This window comes from Folsomia candida, unplaced genomic scaffold (genome assembly GCF_002217175.1).
Source record: "Folsomia candida strain VU population unplaced genomic scaffold, ASM221717v1 Fcan01_Sc011, whole genome shotgun sequence".
In the NCBI taxonomy this organism is placed as follows: domain Eukaryota; kingdom Metazoa; phylum Arthropoda; class Collembola; order Entomobryomorpha; family Isotomidae; genus Folsomia; species Folsomia candida.
In genome coordinates, this window is record NW_019091203.1 from 3,606,546 (window position 1) to 3,623,966 (window position 17,421).

The window sequence follows — 17,421 nt, forward strand, 5'->3', positions numbered from 1 at the left end:
ATGAACAAATTTTCCTGAATAAACCGCTGACTTGGGGTAAAATGGAACAAAATCAATGATTTTAGCTCAACTTTTAGCTGAACATTTATCTCAACAATTGTCATCATTTCACTGCAGATGAGAGCGAAAAAGAACTGTTTTTTCGCTGAGCGAAAAGTCGAGATAAATTATCTGAACTTTTCGCTTGCCACCAGCATACCGAAAAGATAAAAGTGTCGTGGAATTTTAGCCGGAGCGTTTATCCGGTACATTTATCCCACCTGTACACGCACCTTCACATTTGGATAACTCACGGAATTGAACAAAACTTGCGTTTACATAATTGAGTATTTTTTATTTCCCCTGCCACAGACATCGTTGTCTCCCCTCGTCATCCATATCTTGTTTGTTCATCCTCTTGTTCAAGTGGATTGAGTGAGTGATTATAACTACGACGCATTTGAATACCTGCCACGTACAAGAGTAAAATATGTATGTGCATGCATATCACTGGAAATTAATCAGCTAGCAAATTCATTCCTATAAAATACGTGTTTCACTAAACGAAATTAATTTTGGTTTCATCCGATTAAATGGAAAACTTTAAGTTAAGGAACTGTTTCAAGAAAGTGGTGCCAATTGTAGCTGATGAGCTGTCAGAGGTGAAAGGCAAACGGGATCAAATTTAAATTACACCACAAACTTATATATGATCGTTTTTAACAGGATTTTCGCTTTGACGAGAACGGTTCACAGCTATCAAAACTGTTCAATATTGATCCAACGTATTGTTTGATTTTCAAACAGCAAAAAGATGCAAAACTGCGAATTATAAAGATTGTCATTACTGGATAACGATGAATGATGGAAATCCAACATTAAGGGACTTGTTAACCATACTGGAAAGTAGTGGAATGTCGACGGCTAAGGGTAAGAAAAACTATAGGCTAAACAATAAACATATTTACAAAGTGTCAATTTTTTACTATCTTTAAATTATACATATGTAGAGAATGTTTTGAGAAAGACCTCCATCTCGCGTCCTGAATTTCTGGATTATGAAGGTAATTTTTATTACACAGGTTACGAAAGGGAACTTGTAACTATAGCTCGGATCTGATTTATCATGTTTTTATTAAAATTAACCCTAATTATGTGGTTGTTTCGTACGTGAGAATAATCAGATATTTATTACATAGAATTTGGGTCCGATTAACAAAGTTACATACTACGACATAAATAAAGCGAAAAACGCGATAAAACCTTATCCCAGTTACTCAAATTTTTACATGTATGTAGCTGCCAGCAACACTATGTTTGTATGTATTTTTAAACGACAGAATTTTTTAATAGACATATATATGTCAAATCGTTTCCCAATTATCCTAGAAAATTTAGGCATTATTTATGGAAGAAATCACTTTTTCTGTATTTCTTTACTACGAACGGTTTTCTTGGCAATTTATGTCTTTTAATTCGGCAGATTATGATTATTTATAGCGTGGAAATTATGTATTTATAGCGTGGAATACCCATGTGATTTTTCACCACTTTTTAAAACACGAGATATGAATAGGCCCGTGAAGATCACGGGAGGGATCAACGCTTTGCGATGTTAGTAGAAGGGATAGATAAAGTATATTTCTTTGGTATCGCGAACTATCCTCCGGGCTGTGATACCACACGGATTTCAAGTTTGAGTTACACGTTCCTATTTCGTACCTGTCTATTAATTAGCTGTTTATTTTACTCATGGATTATGTATATCACTTCCGTTATAACGCAGAACCTGACCACATTCCTCGCCCTGCAGAAATGTTAGCAGCATCAGAAATCTTTTATGATAATCAGAGTCTTCTAGTTTATGGTGAAATTGGTGTCGGAAAGACGTATTTTGTAAAACGGCTGCTTAACATTTACTTGGATGTCATGCCAGATAGTCCTAGGAAGATAACCTTATGGATAGATTTTAACAATTTTTCAAGCTCCTTGCTTGAAATTTGTACAAAATTGGGAATTTCATGTGAAGGAAGACGAACGTATGATTTAGTGATTACACTTATTAATAGTCAACCAGATTTCGTAGTTTTGGACGGGTTCAGTTTGGCGCATAAAGCTTGTGGAAAATACTTCGCTTATTGTCAGAAGTTCCAGAAAGAATATTATTACAAATTAATTGTAATAACAGAAGATAAAGAAGAATGTGCAGATTTTGATTTGGCGATACAAATTGAACCATTCGATGCTGATCAAGCCTTGAAATTTGTTCCACAAGCTAGCACCTTTCCTCACGAAATAATTGAATACTGTGATGGCAATGCAGCCCTCTTGAACATATTCAGAAGATTGGTCCATGATGGTAAACTAAATGAATCGGACAGAATGTGGATGACCCAGAACTTTAAAACTCACTTGCGTACCTCAGAACTAATAAATGACGTAAATCCAAATTTTCAAGGTGAGCGTCTTTAATATGTTTTAATAAGCCCATGTACACAGATAAATGTTATCAACATACAGATAATTTTAAGCAATGGTTATTGCTACGGTCGCGGACCTAATCAAGTTATCCTCAATTATGTCGTGGTCACGTCGCGTACCGTATTTTAGTTATTAATTTTATGATTTTGAGTGATTGCACAAGGTGTAAAGGAAAAGTAGAATCTAGTCATAAATTTCACACAGGAAAAAAACTATTTATTTAGTAATTTTCAGAAATTTAAACGACAAATTAAAATACTACTTTTTTACTGCCTTTCACACTACATCACTCTCACACAAGTCTACGAGTAATACTAATCTTCTCTCTCTCTTGTCACGTACACATAAAAAATAACGGATAAATGCTTCTCTCGCCTTCCAGAAGAATGGCAAAGCGGTACACTTAAAATAAGGGAACAAAGTGAGACACATTTTCATACATACATAAACAACACATTCAATCATATATAATATCACTCATTCCTCGACAGTTATTATTAAATTAGGCATTAAATTATATTTTTAATCGTCGAAGTCCCATCCGGATACAATATTTGCAAGAAATTTAATCTCGGAGTGGAAAATTATGATGGAAAAGGGTATAGCTGGTAAATATTTTTGGCCTAAAACTGGTACAGGGGTTGAAGTCACGGTGTGGTCGGATCTAAATCTTGTTGAATCAAATTAAATTCATTCTGACTTTGTTAGCGATGTTAATAACCGATTCAATCAGATTCAACCTCGTCGAATCCTTACACAACCGATCCAATCTCACCCGAGTTGTGAGAAAACGGATCAGAACCAATCCATCTAGATTGGGTCATAAAAAACCGTCTGACCCATACAGGCTTGGGCGGATTCTAAAATAACAGACTTCATTGAGGTTGTAGAGTATGTAAATTACAATTGGCCATAATAGAGGGGCCAGAAATCGAATCTCTGCCTATTTTGTTTGAAATTGTGGCAAATTAATTAAGTTAATTAATAATTAAGTTAATTAATTAAGTTAACACTACGTGGAAAATACGTATTTACATACAGCTCGAGCTAATTTTTCATACACGATACAATTTGTTGAACCTTAATATGACCGACAAATAAACCATGTAATAAGGGTGTATTCGTTTCGGAGAGGGACGTGGGTCAAGGCACCCTTGTTAGTTATGACACGAGGCATATACGGGACACCATGGGGGTAGGGGACACAATTCTCTGACATTCAATCATTGCATGGTTTTTGTACTGCCCAAACTAGAAAAACCAACATTTAAGTCACTAGCCATATTGTCAATTTGAGAATAGCTATAAGCGAATCAAAAACTTTGAAGTACATCTATGATTAGTGCCAAGTTAAATCAAATTGAATATTTTAAGCATTCGACTTCCACATAATTTTCAAATTTTATTTCTTCGAAAGGTAGGCTGCACATCTACAGAATTGTATTTATTGATTTATGGTTATATTTATTTTCATATATTTGTGTCAAGATTCTTGACACAAAATGTATTTATGACATATGACATACATTGGGTAAATATTTAAATCTAATTCTTTAGAGGTGTACAGCCCACAGAGCCCAGCCAAAATTTTAAGCAGGTTGGTCGCTCTTGGAGCAAAACATGTCTCCCCAATCTTCAAGCAAGAACTGGAGGGTTATATAAGACTAAAATGTCCCCCTGGAAACGCGGAACTGGAACACAAAATTCAAACTTCAGGTTATTAATTATCTTTATTTCCAAAGTACTCTACACTCTTAAAAACAATGTTACCATTTTAAAAAGCCAGTGCGCCCTTAATTCATAATGAAGTATTTAAACTCTACATCCAGAGTAATATCAATTTTATAAATAAGTTTACCCTTGACTTGGTATAATTTATATGTTATCTAATATTGAATCAGCGTGTATTTATTTTGTAAAAGAGCTTAAGATTATCAAAATTATAAATGACTTACTATTACGCAGATATATCCAGGTCAATGCCACCTCCACCACCTCCACTTCCAGCAGTGATCCCCAACACAGAAGCTGATGAAGGCTATGAAGGTGAAGAGTCAAACGGTACGATCGTAAAGAAATCCTCACTCTTCGCAGAGCTGCAAAGAAAAATTGCTGCAAAATCTATGAGTCAAGACATTGAACAAAAAATAATCCCAAGTTCTCTCAAGGAGAAAAGCCCTTTGCTTCTGGATGCTAAACTGCAACAATTTCTGGAAAAACAAAAAGCCAAGGAGGACAGTTCACATGCTCCAGTAGATATTGATAAGTTAAAAGCTTCAAAACCCCATGATGACGACAAACAAATATCAAGTTTTGGAATACATAATTTAAGGAAAACAGATAACACCAAAAACTAATCCCAAAAAACGGTGACGTTGAAAATGAAACTAAAAATACCAAGACAATCTTGAGAGTGTCTGAAAAACCAAAAGTTCCATACAGAAAGGATATGGACAATATTGACCAGACTTGATGGCCAAGCTTCTCAAAAGATGATGGGATATTGGGTCGGGAAAAGTAAAGACAAACATGTAAACATGTGTATGTACATATATAAAACTAAATTCAGAGCAGTAAATATATTTAGTGACGACACTTGTATACTTGTATTTTACATGGACTAATATTTATTTTTTATTTCATACTTTATTTCATTTCAAAGATTACATAGAATGATAATAATAATCAACAAGCATCATAATAAAATTGACAAACTTGTTAATGAAAGTCTAGTGAAGATGACTGATGATTTAGTCGTACTTATCATAAATTACTAGGAGTTGATAATTCCCTCCCATTTTGTAGTCAATAATTACAGATAAAAAGGCGTACATTTGTTTTAATTTTTGTGCATCTAACAATGCACATGTCAGACATGTTTCGCACAGATCTTTTTGAAACCAGCACTAAAATATCAAGGAACTAAACACAAAAAACAATTGGTGTGGCACTTGTGCACTTCTGCACAATTCGCGAAATGGAGAAGGTTTTAAGTTGGCAAAAACTGGTAGATATTTTCACCATGCGAAAGTATATGGTGTTCACCTCTCCGCTTTCCGATTTTCTCCTGCGCTTCTCTTCGCCAGGTCATCGGTTTTCGCCCTACGTCCAAGAGTTTATTAATTTCATAACCAAGTTCTGATCCGATTTCCATCTGAGACTTTTAAAGGATGTTTTAACAATTTTTATTATTTTAAATGGATTTAATTAACTTCTTAAGTGGAAATTATTATTTTTTAATTGGTTGAGAATAGTGGATTCGTGAAAGAAAGAAATTGAAAAAATAGAATCCGCTGTTCTGATCCAATTTTGAAAATACTTTCCACTGATAGTTTCTACTTGTAGAAGTTAATTAAATTAATTTCAAATATTAGAAAGTGTGAACAAATTATTTAAACGCAAAAGATGAAAAACCGAGTGAGAACTTGGTTGGGAAATTAACAAATTAAATTTTGAAGGGAAGGTGAAAATCGATGAGGAGAAAATCGGAAAGCGGAACCGTATAGTTTCGGATTGTGAAAATACGAGTTTTTGTCAACTTAAAACCTTCCCCATTTCGCGAATTGTGCAGAAATGCTGAAGTGCTACACCAATTGTTGTTTGTGTTTACCCAGTAAACAATTCGATGGTCGAAATCTCTGCGAACACAGCGAATTCGCTGCAGCGAAGATTCGCCACGATTTCGAGTACTACTTCACGTAGAATTCTGCCCGAAATCGCAGCGAAATAAGTAACAGCGAAAGACCTACGAACTTTCGCTACGAATTCGTGAAGAAAAATTCGCTGTATTTTCGATGAGAGAAAAAGCTCCTCGAATTCGGAGCGAATTCTCAGCGACTTTCGAGCAACAATTAAGTCAACCAATCGAGCTGCGATTTCTTAGCGAAATCACAACGACTTCGCTTCGCCTCCAGCATCAGAATTATACGGGCGAGAGAACGTGTCTTACAATGTATACGGATTAATTCTGGCGGCAGACGTAAAAAATCACGGACCGTAAGACCAGTTAAGCGCATTTAGTTTTGAGAATTACCTCGAGAAAATTAAAAGTTTAATCAAAAGTTCAAAGTTTCCTCTCCATCATAAAAGACTATCCGAGCAAAATTTTATTTTAGAAACTTCAAATTCCGCGAGTAACATTTCCACAAGTTTAAATTACCATGCTAAAGAAATTAACTTACAAAAAATTCAAAATCAGTGTAAAGTTAACCAATAATATTGTGCTCCTTAAATGTGAAAAAATCTTGGTCGTTAGCAAAATTGTGAATGAATCAGATGCAATATATCTTACTGGAAATTGTGTCCTCTCCCAGAAAATATTTTGATCATCCTTATGACTCCAATTATGTTTTAGTTTTCAGAGTGAACTTAAAGAAAGTAGACGCCATTGAACTTTGCGTCCCAATTTCCGAAGTGACCCATAAATGTGTGTGTTCCCCTCAGTAAAACTCGGAGATTTGTAGTTTTCCCACTAATTCACTCGGATTGAAAATCGACCAGTCAAATTCAACCCATGCCATTGTCCACTTTCCTTCCGACGACACCGTGGAAATTGTTCCAACGAGCTGGCTGAACGACCAGGCGACACATTGCCAGTTTCCACCAACAGGAGAGAAAGGGGTGAAGAAAATAAAAAAGAGAAGCGGTGCACCATTAAATCATTGGGCAGTATATGAAGCAGCGGTACTGAAATATTTTGGTAAGTATAGCTTAAACTTAATTTTACACGCTAGTTTGGTAATTACTCTCCTCGATTAATACACGAATACGTTGCAGAGTCCTACGAGACAACAGCAGCGGAGAAACTTCCAAGGGCGATAACTGGAAACAAGTTCAGTGATTCTGAGATCCACAGCGGCACTCGAACTAAAATATCCTCGTCCACGCTGCCAGCTATTTTATTAGTTCCCCCAACTACCAATCCTCCAGAAATTATTTCGGCGTTGGGACAAGACAATGATAACGAAGGGACGACCTACTTTATTCTACCTGGATATGATGGCAATTTAATCTTGGTGTCGCCAGAAGGACAGACCCAAGGCATCACACCGAGTACTACAAACAGTATCCCTGGTAGTAATAATAGTATTAAATACTGCACGGCTAAGAATTTAAACTTTATGATTGATAATCAAGACTTTTGTAATATATATTCTATGCACTATTGTAGAAATTATGAGAGAAATTTTGGCTCAACTTCACCAAATTAAGATGCCCAAAATCAACACGGACGTCAGCTGAATAACATCCTTAATTTGCTGAACACTCGCGGCAACGACCTCCCTGAAATAGAAGATCTATTATTTTCATTCCCTGGGCAATTTTTTCCTCTTCGGACCCTGGCCTCCCTGGATAGTTTGGAACAAATGTTGAAAGGTCTTGCTCCCAGGCGAGAATTGGTATTTACTTGAACTATTTATTTGTTATTTCTTTGATCTCCAAAAGTTCAAAGTTGTAATTTTTTATTTCCATACAGAATAATGTGCTTTTGGGATCTGGAGGAGATAACTTAGAAGAGTGCTTGGAATTAATGGCACGATACTTATGTTCGGATGAATTACTTTCACGACCAAGTTACCAGGGACGAAGTGGGAAAAAATCATTTTTAATTTATCCTCAACTTAATCAAGCTATATTTGGTAAATCCTTGTTTCAGTATTTATGTTCATGTATGTAAGAAAACTTAATCGCGACAATTGTGTATTTTAGAAAGTCTATCAACTAAGCTTGTGCCATGCCTTTTACAAGAAAATCTATTGATGAAGCCTTACCAAAAATTTTTGAAGAGGGCAGCTGATAGATATATGAAGAAAATGTAAGCGATTCTCATTAAGCAGAGAGCATGGTGAAAAATGATGATAAATTACACTAAATGTGTTTTTATTTATTTATAGGAAAGCTTCGCCCAGCTTCACACCTTTGAACCCCGAAAATACAGTTGGACAGAACAATGAGACTCCTTAAAAATAACTATTTCACTATAATACTTAAGTTTGTTGTCCTGGTGTTACCATTAATAAATATATTTTAAATTGGCCATACAAAATGTGTAACGACAAATTCATAACGGGTTAACAGCGAAATCGCATCGAATTCATGACGAAACCTCGCCTCGAATTCGCTACGAAGTAGCGCGGAGTCGTCGCGTAAGTCGCGAATTCGCTGCTCTTTCGCAAAGAGTCAGCGGTCATGTAGCTCTTTTTTCGACGTCGATTCGCTAGCGATTCGCAACGACTCGCTGTTGAATTTCGTTGCGAAGTCGCAAAGAGTCGTTGTGTTTTTGTCTCCTGGGTAGTTCCTTGATATTTTAGTGCTAGCTTCAAAAAGATCCGTGTGAAACATGTCTGACATGTGCACCATATTTACAGATCAATTTTAATCACGAATTTTTTTTATAAAAATTCCATGGCGAAATCTAGTTTTTTGTAGCAGTTTTTGGTATTTGTTAGCTTCTTATTAATTTGCCACGGTGCATACCTGTGCAAGTGAAAATGCCTTCACTCCACTTCACTCATTTTCACCTCAAGTCAAGTTGCCCTTCACTCCCCTCACTCGCGCGAAGGAAGGCTGAGTGAGGCTTCACTCACTGACAACTCCACTCTCACTCCTTCATTCCCTTCACTCCCACTCAATCCCTTCACTTCCTCATTCCCCTTACTCAGCTACTTTCCTCACTCTATCTTTCATTCAATTAAGTGCCTCGCGTCGTCATGATTTAAATATTTTGGCGCCATCTAGTGGGGCAATGTGAGACTAGGTTGGGGCAATGTGAGACTGGGCTGGGGCAATGTAAGACGAGCCTGGGGCAACGCGAGAATTTCCTGGGGTGATATGAGACTTACTATTTTCATATGGCCGCGGTGATTTTATTATCTAAACTAATTATCGTCGTTGAAGCTGCCAAAAGGGCCTTCTCCATTTTATGTCAATTGACATAAAATGGAGAAGGCCTTTTTGGCAGCTTCAACGACGTTATATTCCTTCACCCTTTTTTCCCGGAGATGAATGAGTGAGAGAGATGAAGCCTTCATCTCCTTCACTCCTTCATCCTTCATTCCACTCACTTCTCGGCTCAGCCTCCCTCACTCACCTTCGCTAACTCAATCAAATTTTTCAACTCCCTCACTCAGCTTCACTCTCCTTCACTCCCTCATCGTGAATGAAGCCTCAATTTACCTAAATTGAGTGAAGCTGCACAGGTATGCCACGGTGTTAAACATTGAAAGCATGTTTTTTCATAATTTCACTTTCTAAGCGCCCTGGTTACCAAAGCCGTAAGTTTTGCACAAAATTGGTAAAGTTTTCAAAGCCAATGTTTGAAGAACGACAGAAGTTTACAATACCAATGAGTTCCAATGAATTTAGTAAGTAATAAATAATATTACATTAATTAACTCCCCTAAAAACTCAAAAATTTGTAAGCAAAATTCAAGGGTAGGTTTAATTGTGATTTAAACTTTTTCAGCAATGTAAAATGCACCCATGCGAAATAAAGATTGGCAGGCAAACAACGATTATTACATCCTTTGTGTGTATATAATTTCTGCCCATCAGTAATTACGATAAAAACTTAAATATCAACACGGGTGCATAAACCTTAAAACTTTGTTGTATTTGTTGCATACCGCTGTGTTTATTTATTACGTAAGACCAGTGGCTGCGAAAGCGTAGGGGATTAGAGGGGACAATGTCCCCACGGGTATTTCAATCATCTGCCCATGTTAAATATATAAATCCCTCACTCCTTTACACTCTTGGCAAAGTGGTATTGCATTATTACCGCGTGCATACTTCACACTCTAAAAAGTACGGTTACGATTATAACAACACCAGAAATTAAACGTATGCATGACTCTACCACCATGGTTATAAATTTGTGACCAACTGTTCATACATAAATTCATCACCACTAGTAAAAAAAATAATACCAGTGGTGATAAATTTATCACCATTCGATAACAAATTTATAACCATGGCAGTTGCATGTTTACTTTCTGGTTAAAATCATAACCGAATTTTGTAGAGTGCGCGGTAACAAATAACGGATATTACCTTGTAGTGGAGAAGTATATTGTTGTGGTAATAAAAATTTACCCCTCCGAATCAAACTGTTACCAACCCGGGTAGAAGTTACTACCAAATCTATACTATCACAGAGTGTATGTATGTATATGACTTTACCACATTTTTAGCAGTGTATCCTACAATGTTAATAATTCACGCCTTGCGCGGCCACTGTGTAATATTGGCGTAAAAAAACATCATCACTTAAGGATTAAGTTCGCCATGGTGGGGTATGTAGATATGCACAAAGGGGGAAAAGTGGGTCAATAGTGAAGGTGTTTCTTTAAGAGATTCACGATTCAGCCATTAAACTTGATTACGTTCACTATCATGTCACCACCACCACCACCAAGAAGACCACCATTAGCGAAGGAATAAAGTGATGGATGAATTGTGGACATAAAAAATCTTCACTTTCAATGCATCCTAATATTTAGTTATTCTGGTCCCCTTCACTCGCAGGGATTTTTTGAAGCCTTTCTCAATAAGACAGGGTGCGATTTATCGTGTTTTTTATGAATTCGTACTTTTTAATAGATAGAAATTTATGTATTTTGGTTTTTAAAAATTATGGAAATCTGGTTGACAAAATTCGAAAATATGTGTTATTAACGTTTTATTGTTTACTCTGACACGGATTTAGGAAAATGTGCTTAACAAAGCGTTGCAAATTCAAAAAGGTTCCAATTTTCCTAAATGTGGAAATGGGTTGGGGAAAAAATATTCCATGAATTTTCAAGCATTTCTTACTTGCAGGGATCTATCTAAAAATAAGATTTTGCTAATTTAAAGCCAAATGCAGATCTGTATCAAATCTGTATGATGTGAAAAATTACATTTTCGCGAATACCCCTAAGGATTTTTTCGTGCATAAATCTTCCAACACAAAAGATTTTATATTGCAGGATTCCTTCGTAAAATAATTATTATTTTAAAATGAGATGTGATAAGCAAAATGCTATTGTCGTGAATGCCCCTAAGGGTTTTTCCATAAATTTTCTAACAAATCTAACAAAATTGGAATATTCCGAGATTACTAGGAACAAATAAATATTTGCTATAAAAAAGTGAGATATGAGGTGAAAAACGACTTTGTCATGAGTACCCCTGTTGGAAAATACAAAAAAAGTAAATTGAGGATTAATTAGAGGACACAGAGATTAGATTAAACAACGAGGCAAGACATGTTGCATATAAAACATCTTTTTTGGCACCCTGTCCCCCTTGGAGAGTTGGCTGGATTGTGCAATTTCTGACAAAAGAAGAATCCACAAAAGTTATTCGTACAATAAAATTGTGTCATAATAGAATTGGCCGTCGTCGTCACACTGCATTGCTGCTTCTTCTGGCAAGAAATATTGAGTAATTATTTGTAAAAAAAAAATATTTCGTAATTTTATAAAGTTTTTTTTGTAAATTGTATTATTATTGTGGAAACAAAAAAAAGTTAATATTGAGTTCGCTTTTAACCGGAGAAGAAAATGATAAAAACGGGGATTTTATTGTTGCTGGGTTGCGTAATCTTGGTCACCGAGGGACAAAGACAACTCGCCCAACCGGATCCGAGATCTTGTGTGAATCGTAAGTTTTTTTTAACCTTCAGTCTAATTCACGTCAAGTTTCGTAATTGTTTAATTGTTTGGAAAATTCCAACATAATAATAAATAGAAAACAAAATTTAACAAATCACATATAATTCAATTTTATAAAAATTAAGTTACAAAGTATGAAAAAATCAGCGTCTATGTATTTAAATGTATACATGGATATTTGCATTAGCTTCATGAATGTGTGAAAAATTTGTAAACCTTGTAATCCAAGTTGTAAATTTCAGAAATATATGTACATATGCAATTGATAAACACGCATAAAGTTTTAGATTAATTTAAATGTCGAAAACTTTTCGTAAATTTCAAAATTTCTTAAAAAATTCTAAAAAATATCCTTAGTTTTTAACCTCAAATTGCAGTCAAGTTTTAACAATATGAATGCATGCAAAAAACGACCAATATTCTGCAAATTTAAAAATCTACGAAATAATTTTAATGCTAATGTAATGTGCAAAATTGTAAAAAAATCACTAAATTACAATACTTATTTAACACGTTTCTCAAACATACATACAGATTTTTGCATACGTTTTACAAAATGATTATTTTACAAAGTTACAAAAACTTATGTTTTGCAGGGGTTCGTCACGCCCGACGTGGCAATCACAACTACTTTTTCTCCTGGGAACATCCCCGCACGCGTAACTTGGAAGTCGACTGGCTCGATGCGCGCAACATTTGCAGACGTCACTGCATGGACCTTGTCTCCATGGAGACGCCGGATGAGAACAACTTCATCAAACAGAGATTAGCAAATGCCCGGATCCGGTACATTTGGACGTCCGGGAGGAAATGCAACTTTGAAGGGTGCAACAGACGCGACCAACAACCGAATTTGATCAACGGATGGTTCTGGTCAGGATCCGGGGTCAAAATCGGACCCACGAATAATCGCGCGAATGGAGATTGGTCACATTCCGGCGGGGCGGGAAGGGCCCAACCGGACAATAGGGAGATTGGACAGGTACAATATTTGCATATAACTTAGCAATTTTCAGTTTATGACAAATGTCTAAAATTCTAAACTTTACCGCAATCGACGTATTTAGTCCTTGGTAACCTTGTAAAATCCGTAATTTGTGTGAAATAATTTTACAAGCTCCGACAAAACAAAAAACGCCTTTGATCTAACAAACTTACAAAAATTGTTGAACACATCTTCCTTAGGAATATTTGTAAAGTTTGCAGATTTTACAAAGCTAGCAAGGCCTACAATTTGGCCAGACTGCTATGTATAAGTTACACAATCTACAATAATTTTTCTATCTTTTCGAGCAAAAACCATTGCATGGTTTACGAATAATTGCGTTATATATTAAGGAAAACAAAGATTTTTTACACTTTTTTAATTCTTATGAAATTCTTACCTTTTCAGGGCAACGATGAAGCTTGTCTCTCCATTTTAAATAATTTCTATGGTGGGTAACAATTTTTTTGTGACATATTTATTTAAACATTCATGATGAAATCGATGACATATTTTATTTAAAATTCATTAACATTGTGAATTTGGGGAAAATTTTGCTAATAAATTTATACCTTTCTGAAAAGGTGACGGAGTTAAATGGCACGACGTGAGTAAACATTTTGATTATGTACAATTTAATAAACAGATAATCACTCATTTCGGTCATATTATTTTAGGTTGCCTGCCAACATTTGAAACCTTTCGTGTGCGAAGATTCCGACGAGCTACTGAATTTCGTGAGATCGCGAAATCGTGGTCTCCGACTGTGAGAGATTGAGCCATGAATTTCTTCAAGGATGAAATTAAAGCTGGAAAATATGGGTGGGTGGGATTAGCTACATATAAATATTTTTGTGGATCCTAAAATTTATATTATAGCAATAAGTATGTATATATGTAGGAATTATGCACTCTTAAAAATAATGTCACCCTTTGTGAAAAGTAAATGAACTCTGGAGTTTAAATGAAGTAACTCGAGATTTATGGTAACTGAACAAAGAGAAAAGTTCAGTCTGGATTGGTTTACATAATTTAGAATTCTGAGTGCATTTTTTATTTTTCTAAAGGGTTGCCGTATTTTTAAGAGTGTGTATAGCTAAGGAAATTTATACATTTTTTATATACTTACTTATTTATTAGCATATCCAAATTTCCGCCAAAGTCAATGTTATTATGCAAAACTTAATGAATTTACAAATTAAAATGTGCACTTCTATATTTTGTGACATGAATTTTTTTGGAAGGATTTATTACTTTATTAGTGGTCAAATAATAAATAAATCGATCCTATTATGAGTCTATTTAACCGAGAATTCTATACTACAGAGGTTAATGGAGATGCATTAAATGAACCTATTTATGGTGAATGAAGTTACAAAAAATTGTATTAAAATTATGTACTCGGTTTGAGGTATATGTTGGAAACGTTATGGCCACCAATTTATGTACCTATGCAAATAAAATAATCGTTAAATAAGGTTTCAAAAAACATTGTCTTATTCAGAAACTAGAGTATAAGCCCGTCTCCCGCCGGGCGAGAGATGATAATTTATATTATCAAAATTTCACCAGTTAAATATTTTGTGGATATTTATTTAATAAAACAATTTGACGCCAACGGAAGTGAAAGCAATTTATAACGAAAGTTAAAGTGGAAAATTAAATGTCACCCACTTGGCTGTGTAATCTTTTCCAGCCAAGTCTGCCATTGCCTGGCAGTTTGTCTGGCACCCCACTTGGCTCAGTCGTCTCTTCCAGCCCAATCTGTCATAGGTACTGCTATTGCCAGTGGCAGTGTGTGTGGCACCCTGCTTGGATCAGTAAATTCTGCCAGGCCGGTCTGCCAATGGAACTGCCATTGCCATTGGCAGTAAGAGTGGCAGTCTAACTGGGTGGTACGCGTCTACCAACCAAGCCTGCCAAGGCAATGCCAACGGCAACGGCATTCAATAAGATAACCGCCAAAATTAACTAACAATGGTAATGACAATGGCAACGCCCGATCACCCCCATTAGGCCGTTGCACCTCGATAACCACCACCTGGGCCCCACACCCCGATAACCATTATCAGGGCGCCAAACCCGGATAACCACCATCAGAGCGCCACACTCTGATAACCCCCATCGGGGCGCCACACCCTGATAGCCACCATCAGGCAACAAAGCCCCGATAACCACCATCAGGCAACAAAAACCGGATAACCACCATCAGGCAACAAAGACCGGATAACCACCATCAGGCAACAAAGACCCGATAACCACCATCAGGCAACAAAGACCGGATAACCACCATTAGGCAACAAAGCCCCGATAACCACCATCAGGCAACAAAGACCCGATAACCACCATCAGGCAACAGAGACCCGATAACCACCATCAGGCAGCCAAACCCCGATAACCACTATTAGGCCGCCACATCCCGATAACCACCATCAGGGCGCAATAACCCCGATAACCACCATCAGCCAGCAAAGCCTCGATAACCCCACGAGCCGATTATCACCATCAGCCAGCAAAGCCTCGATAACCCCACCAGGCCGCCACACCTTGATAAACAACATTTATATTTTAAATTAAGGTTTTTGAATTTTCGCGCCATTCGAAACTTGGCTTTCACTACTTGCACTTCCGTCACGGACAAACTTCCGTCACAGACAGATTTACCTTCACTTCCGTTGCCAACAGACATTGCCTCTTATAATATAGATAATTTTGAATATTTTCATAAAAAAAATTACCTTAACGGTTTGTAGACAATTTATTGGCAAAGCTCCGCCTTGATTAATATTTACCCCCTTTGCCAAGCGTAATAACACTTTTTCCCGACACAACCTTAAAATGCAACAAGGTATTAATATATACATAGATACATACATACATAAACAGATCAAAGAATATTATTGAGATATGTATGCCCTCTTAACAATAATGTTACCTTCTCCAAAACTTAATAAATGCACTCTGAATGTTATATTAATTAAACTGTACAAATCCAGAGTAAACTTTACTTTTTATCAAGTTGGCGTTACTCTGGATGTAGTACCGTTTACAAAAATACATATATAACTCAGACTGCATTTACATAATTTTCAAAAAGTGCAACACGATTTTTAAGAGTGTATAAATATTTTACCTCGACTGTTACCTCGCCCTCTGTTCCATTCTCTGCCACGATTTCCTATAAATAGTTGAATGTCTATGTTAGTTTTGTGGAAAATATTGGTATAAATTTCCAAATTATGGGTTTACATACGGGCCCGTTTTTCTCTGTGATGAATTTGCTCGCCAATAAGGACGGGTTCCAGATCTTTAGAATTTTGTATTTCCCCGTAGGCAAGTGAATCCGAGATGGCGTCACTTTTACGATGGATCTCGAAACTAGGACGTTCGAATTCAATCGAAGCGCATAATGCGACCACGCCCAAAATGAGAAACGCGGAAAAAATGAGTTTATTCATTTTTTCTACCCGTTAGCAAAATATGTAAGTCAAGGCTGATAAGTAAATATTTACGAAATGAAACTGGGTATGTTTTGCACTGAAAACTTTCAGCTATTTATATGGATTGATATCTGCATGAAAAGAGTGTCGTTTACTCGGTAAGAGTTGTAAATTCTTGGACCCGTTTTTCTCAGTAATCATGCACTCTAAAAAATAATGTTAAATCCTTATGAAAAGTATAAATACACTTTAAATTCTTTATGAAGTAAACTGTTCATACAAAAGGCGAATCGACATGCTTTATACGACTTTGCACTTGAATATCTCTGGTGCAACTTCGAATTTTGAGCTGATTTTCGTAGGCAAGCAAGATAATATCCTCAAAAACATGTCTGCAAAGTTGTATTTGGATAGCTTCAAAAATGTCCCCTTCAGGGCCCTCAGAGTTGGAGGGTGCTGTAAAATAACTTTCCAAACTTAATTATTCATGTGGCATGATAACCAAAGAGGTCAGAGGTGACAAATTGTTATTATTATAACCCCAGATAAATATTGTATCTAATAATGAAAGAATCCGCAATGAATCAAATAATGTGGGCCCTCCAACATCGCTGATATTTTGCCCCCAAAAAGCGAGCAATCCTGGCTTTCTTGAGAAAATTGACCTGCTGACCTTGAAAGCGGACCCACTGGGTCAAATGAAGATTGAGGGTAAGCTGGAAGTGTCCTAAGTAGTATTAAATAAACTGTAGTAACGTTAGAAATAGCTCACCCTGTTATAATGATTTAGACAGAACTTTGCACTGAAGGTGCGGAATAAGCCGACAAAATAGATCACAACTCTTATATGTATATATTCATTATATATATGCCGTTTATG

General features: G+C 36.2%; 3 protein-coding genes and 1 long non-coding RNA gene across 4 annotated transcripts; 3 read left to right on the top strand and 1 right to left on the bottom strand.

The window, feature by feature from the left end:
* The first annotated feature begins 386 nt into the window (after positions 1-386).
* Positions 387-5,069, top strand: LOC110854865. The gene is made up of 6 exons (XM_035855777.1): positions 387-641; positions 706-909; positions 990-1,043; positions 1,766-2,437; positions 4,018-4,176; positions 4,426-5,069. The coding sequence occupies exons 2-6, from the start codon at positions 837-839 to the stop codon at positions 4,815-4,817; spliced, it is 1,350 nt and encodes a 449-aa protein (XP_035711670.1). The 5' UTR covers positions 387-641; positions 706-836; the 3' UTR covers positions 4,818-5,069.
* Positions 5,070-6,784: 1,715 nt separating this feature from the next.
* Positions 6,785-8,657, top strand: LOC118436996. The gene is made up of 5 exons (XM_035855726.1): positions 6,785-7,533; positions 7,631-7,859; positions 7,937-8,099; positions 8,170-8,275; positions 8,355-8,657. Exons 2-5 carry the CDS (start codon positions 7,827-7,829, stop codon positions 8,422-8,424), a joined length of 372 nt encoding a protein of 123 aa, XP_035711619.1. The 5' UTR covers positions 6,785-7,533; positions 7,631-7,826; the 3' UTR covers positions 8,425-8,657.
* A 3,155-nt stretch (positions 8,658-11,812) lies between these two features.
* On the top strand, positions 11,813-14,590 carry LOC110854821. The gene is made up of 5 exons (XM_022103254.2): positions 11,813-12,105; positions 12,713-13,098; positions 13,510-13,552; positions 13,686-13,708; positions 13,779-14,590. The coding sequence occupies exons 1-5, from the start codon at positions 12,006-12,008 to the stop codon at positions 13,869-13,871; spliced, it is 645 nt and encodes a 214-aa protein (XP_021958946.1). The 5' UTR covers positions 11,813-12,005; the 3' UTR covers positions 13,872-14,590.
* On the bottom strand, positions 14,320-16,627 carry LOC110854823. Its single transcript, XR_002548382.2, has 4 exons — positions 16,355-16,627; positions 16,235-16,279; positions 15,840-15,933; positions 14,320-14,550 (listed from the first exon to the last, which is right to left on the bottom strand). It is a non-coding gene; the product is annotated as an uncharacterized LOC110854823 (long non-coding RNA).
* Between the last annotated feature and the right edge of the window lie 794 nt (positions 16,628-17,421).

What these genes read in the sequence shown, in the direction of transcription:
- LOC118436996 (XM_035855726.1), top strand. Translation starts at nt 7,827, where the DNA reads ATGTTGAAAGGTCTTGCTCCCAGGCGAGAATTG. An exon ending in TTGCTCCCAGGCGAGAATTG is followed by an intron (nt 7,860 to 7,936) that starts GTATTTACTTGA and finishes ATTTCCATACAG; the next exon opens with AATAATGTGCTTTTGGGATC. An exon ending in ACTTAATCAAGCTATATTTG is followed by an intron (nt 8,100 to 8,169) that starts GTAAATCCTTGT and finishes TGTGTATTTTAG; the next exon opens with AAAGTCTATCAACTAAGCTT.
- LOC110854865 (XM_035855777.1), top strand. Translation starts at nt 837, where the DNA reads ATGAATGATGGAAATCCAACATTAAGGGACTTGTTAACCATACTGGAA. An exon ending in TGGAATGTCGACGGCTAAGG is followed by an intron (nt 910 to 989) that starts GTAAGAAAAACT and finishes ATACATATGTAG; the next exon opens with AGAATGTTTTGAGAAAGACC. An exon ending in CGTAAATCCAAATTTTCAAG is followed by an intron (nt 2,438 to 4,017) that starts GTGAGCGTCTTT and finishes CTAATTCTTTAG; the next exon opens with AGGTGTACAGCCCACAGAGC.
- LOC110854821 (XM_022103254.2), top strand. Translation starts at nt 12,006, where the DNA reads ATGATAAAAACGGGGATTTTATTGTTGCTGGGTTGCGTAATCTTGGTC. An exon ending in CATTTTAAATAATTTCTATG is followed by an intron (nt 13,553 to 13,685) that starts GTGGGTAACAAT and finishes CTTTCTGAAAAG; the next exon opens with GTGACGGAGTTAAATGGCAC. An exon ending in ACGGAGTTAAATGGCACGAC is followed by an intron (nt 13,709 to 13,778) that starts GTGAGTAAACAT and finishes ATATTATTTTAG; the next exon opens with GTTGCCTGCCAACATTTGAA.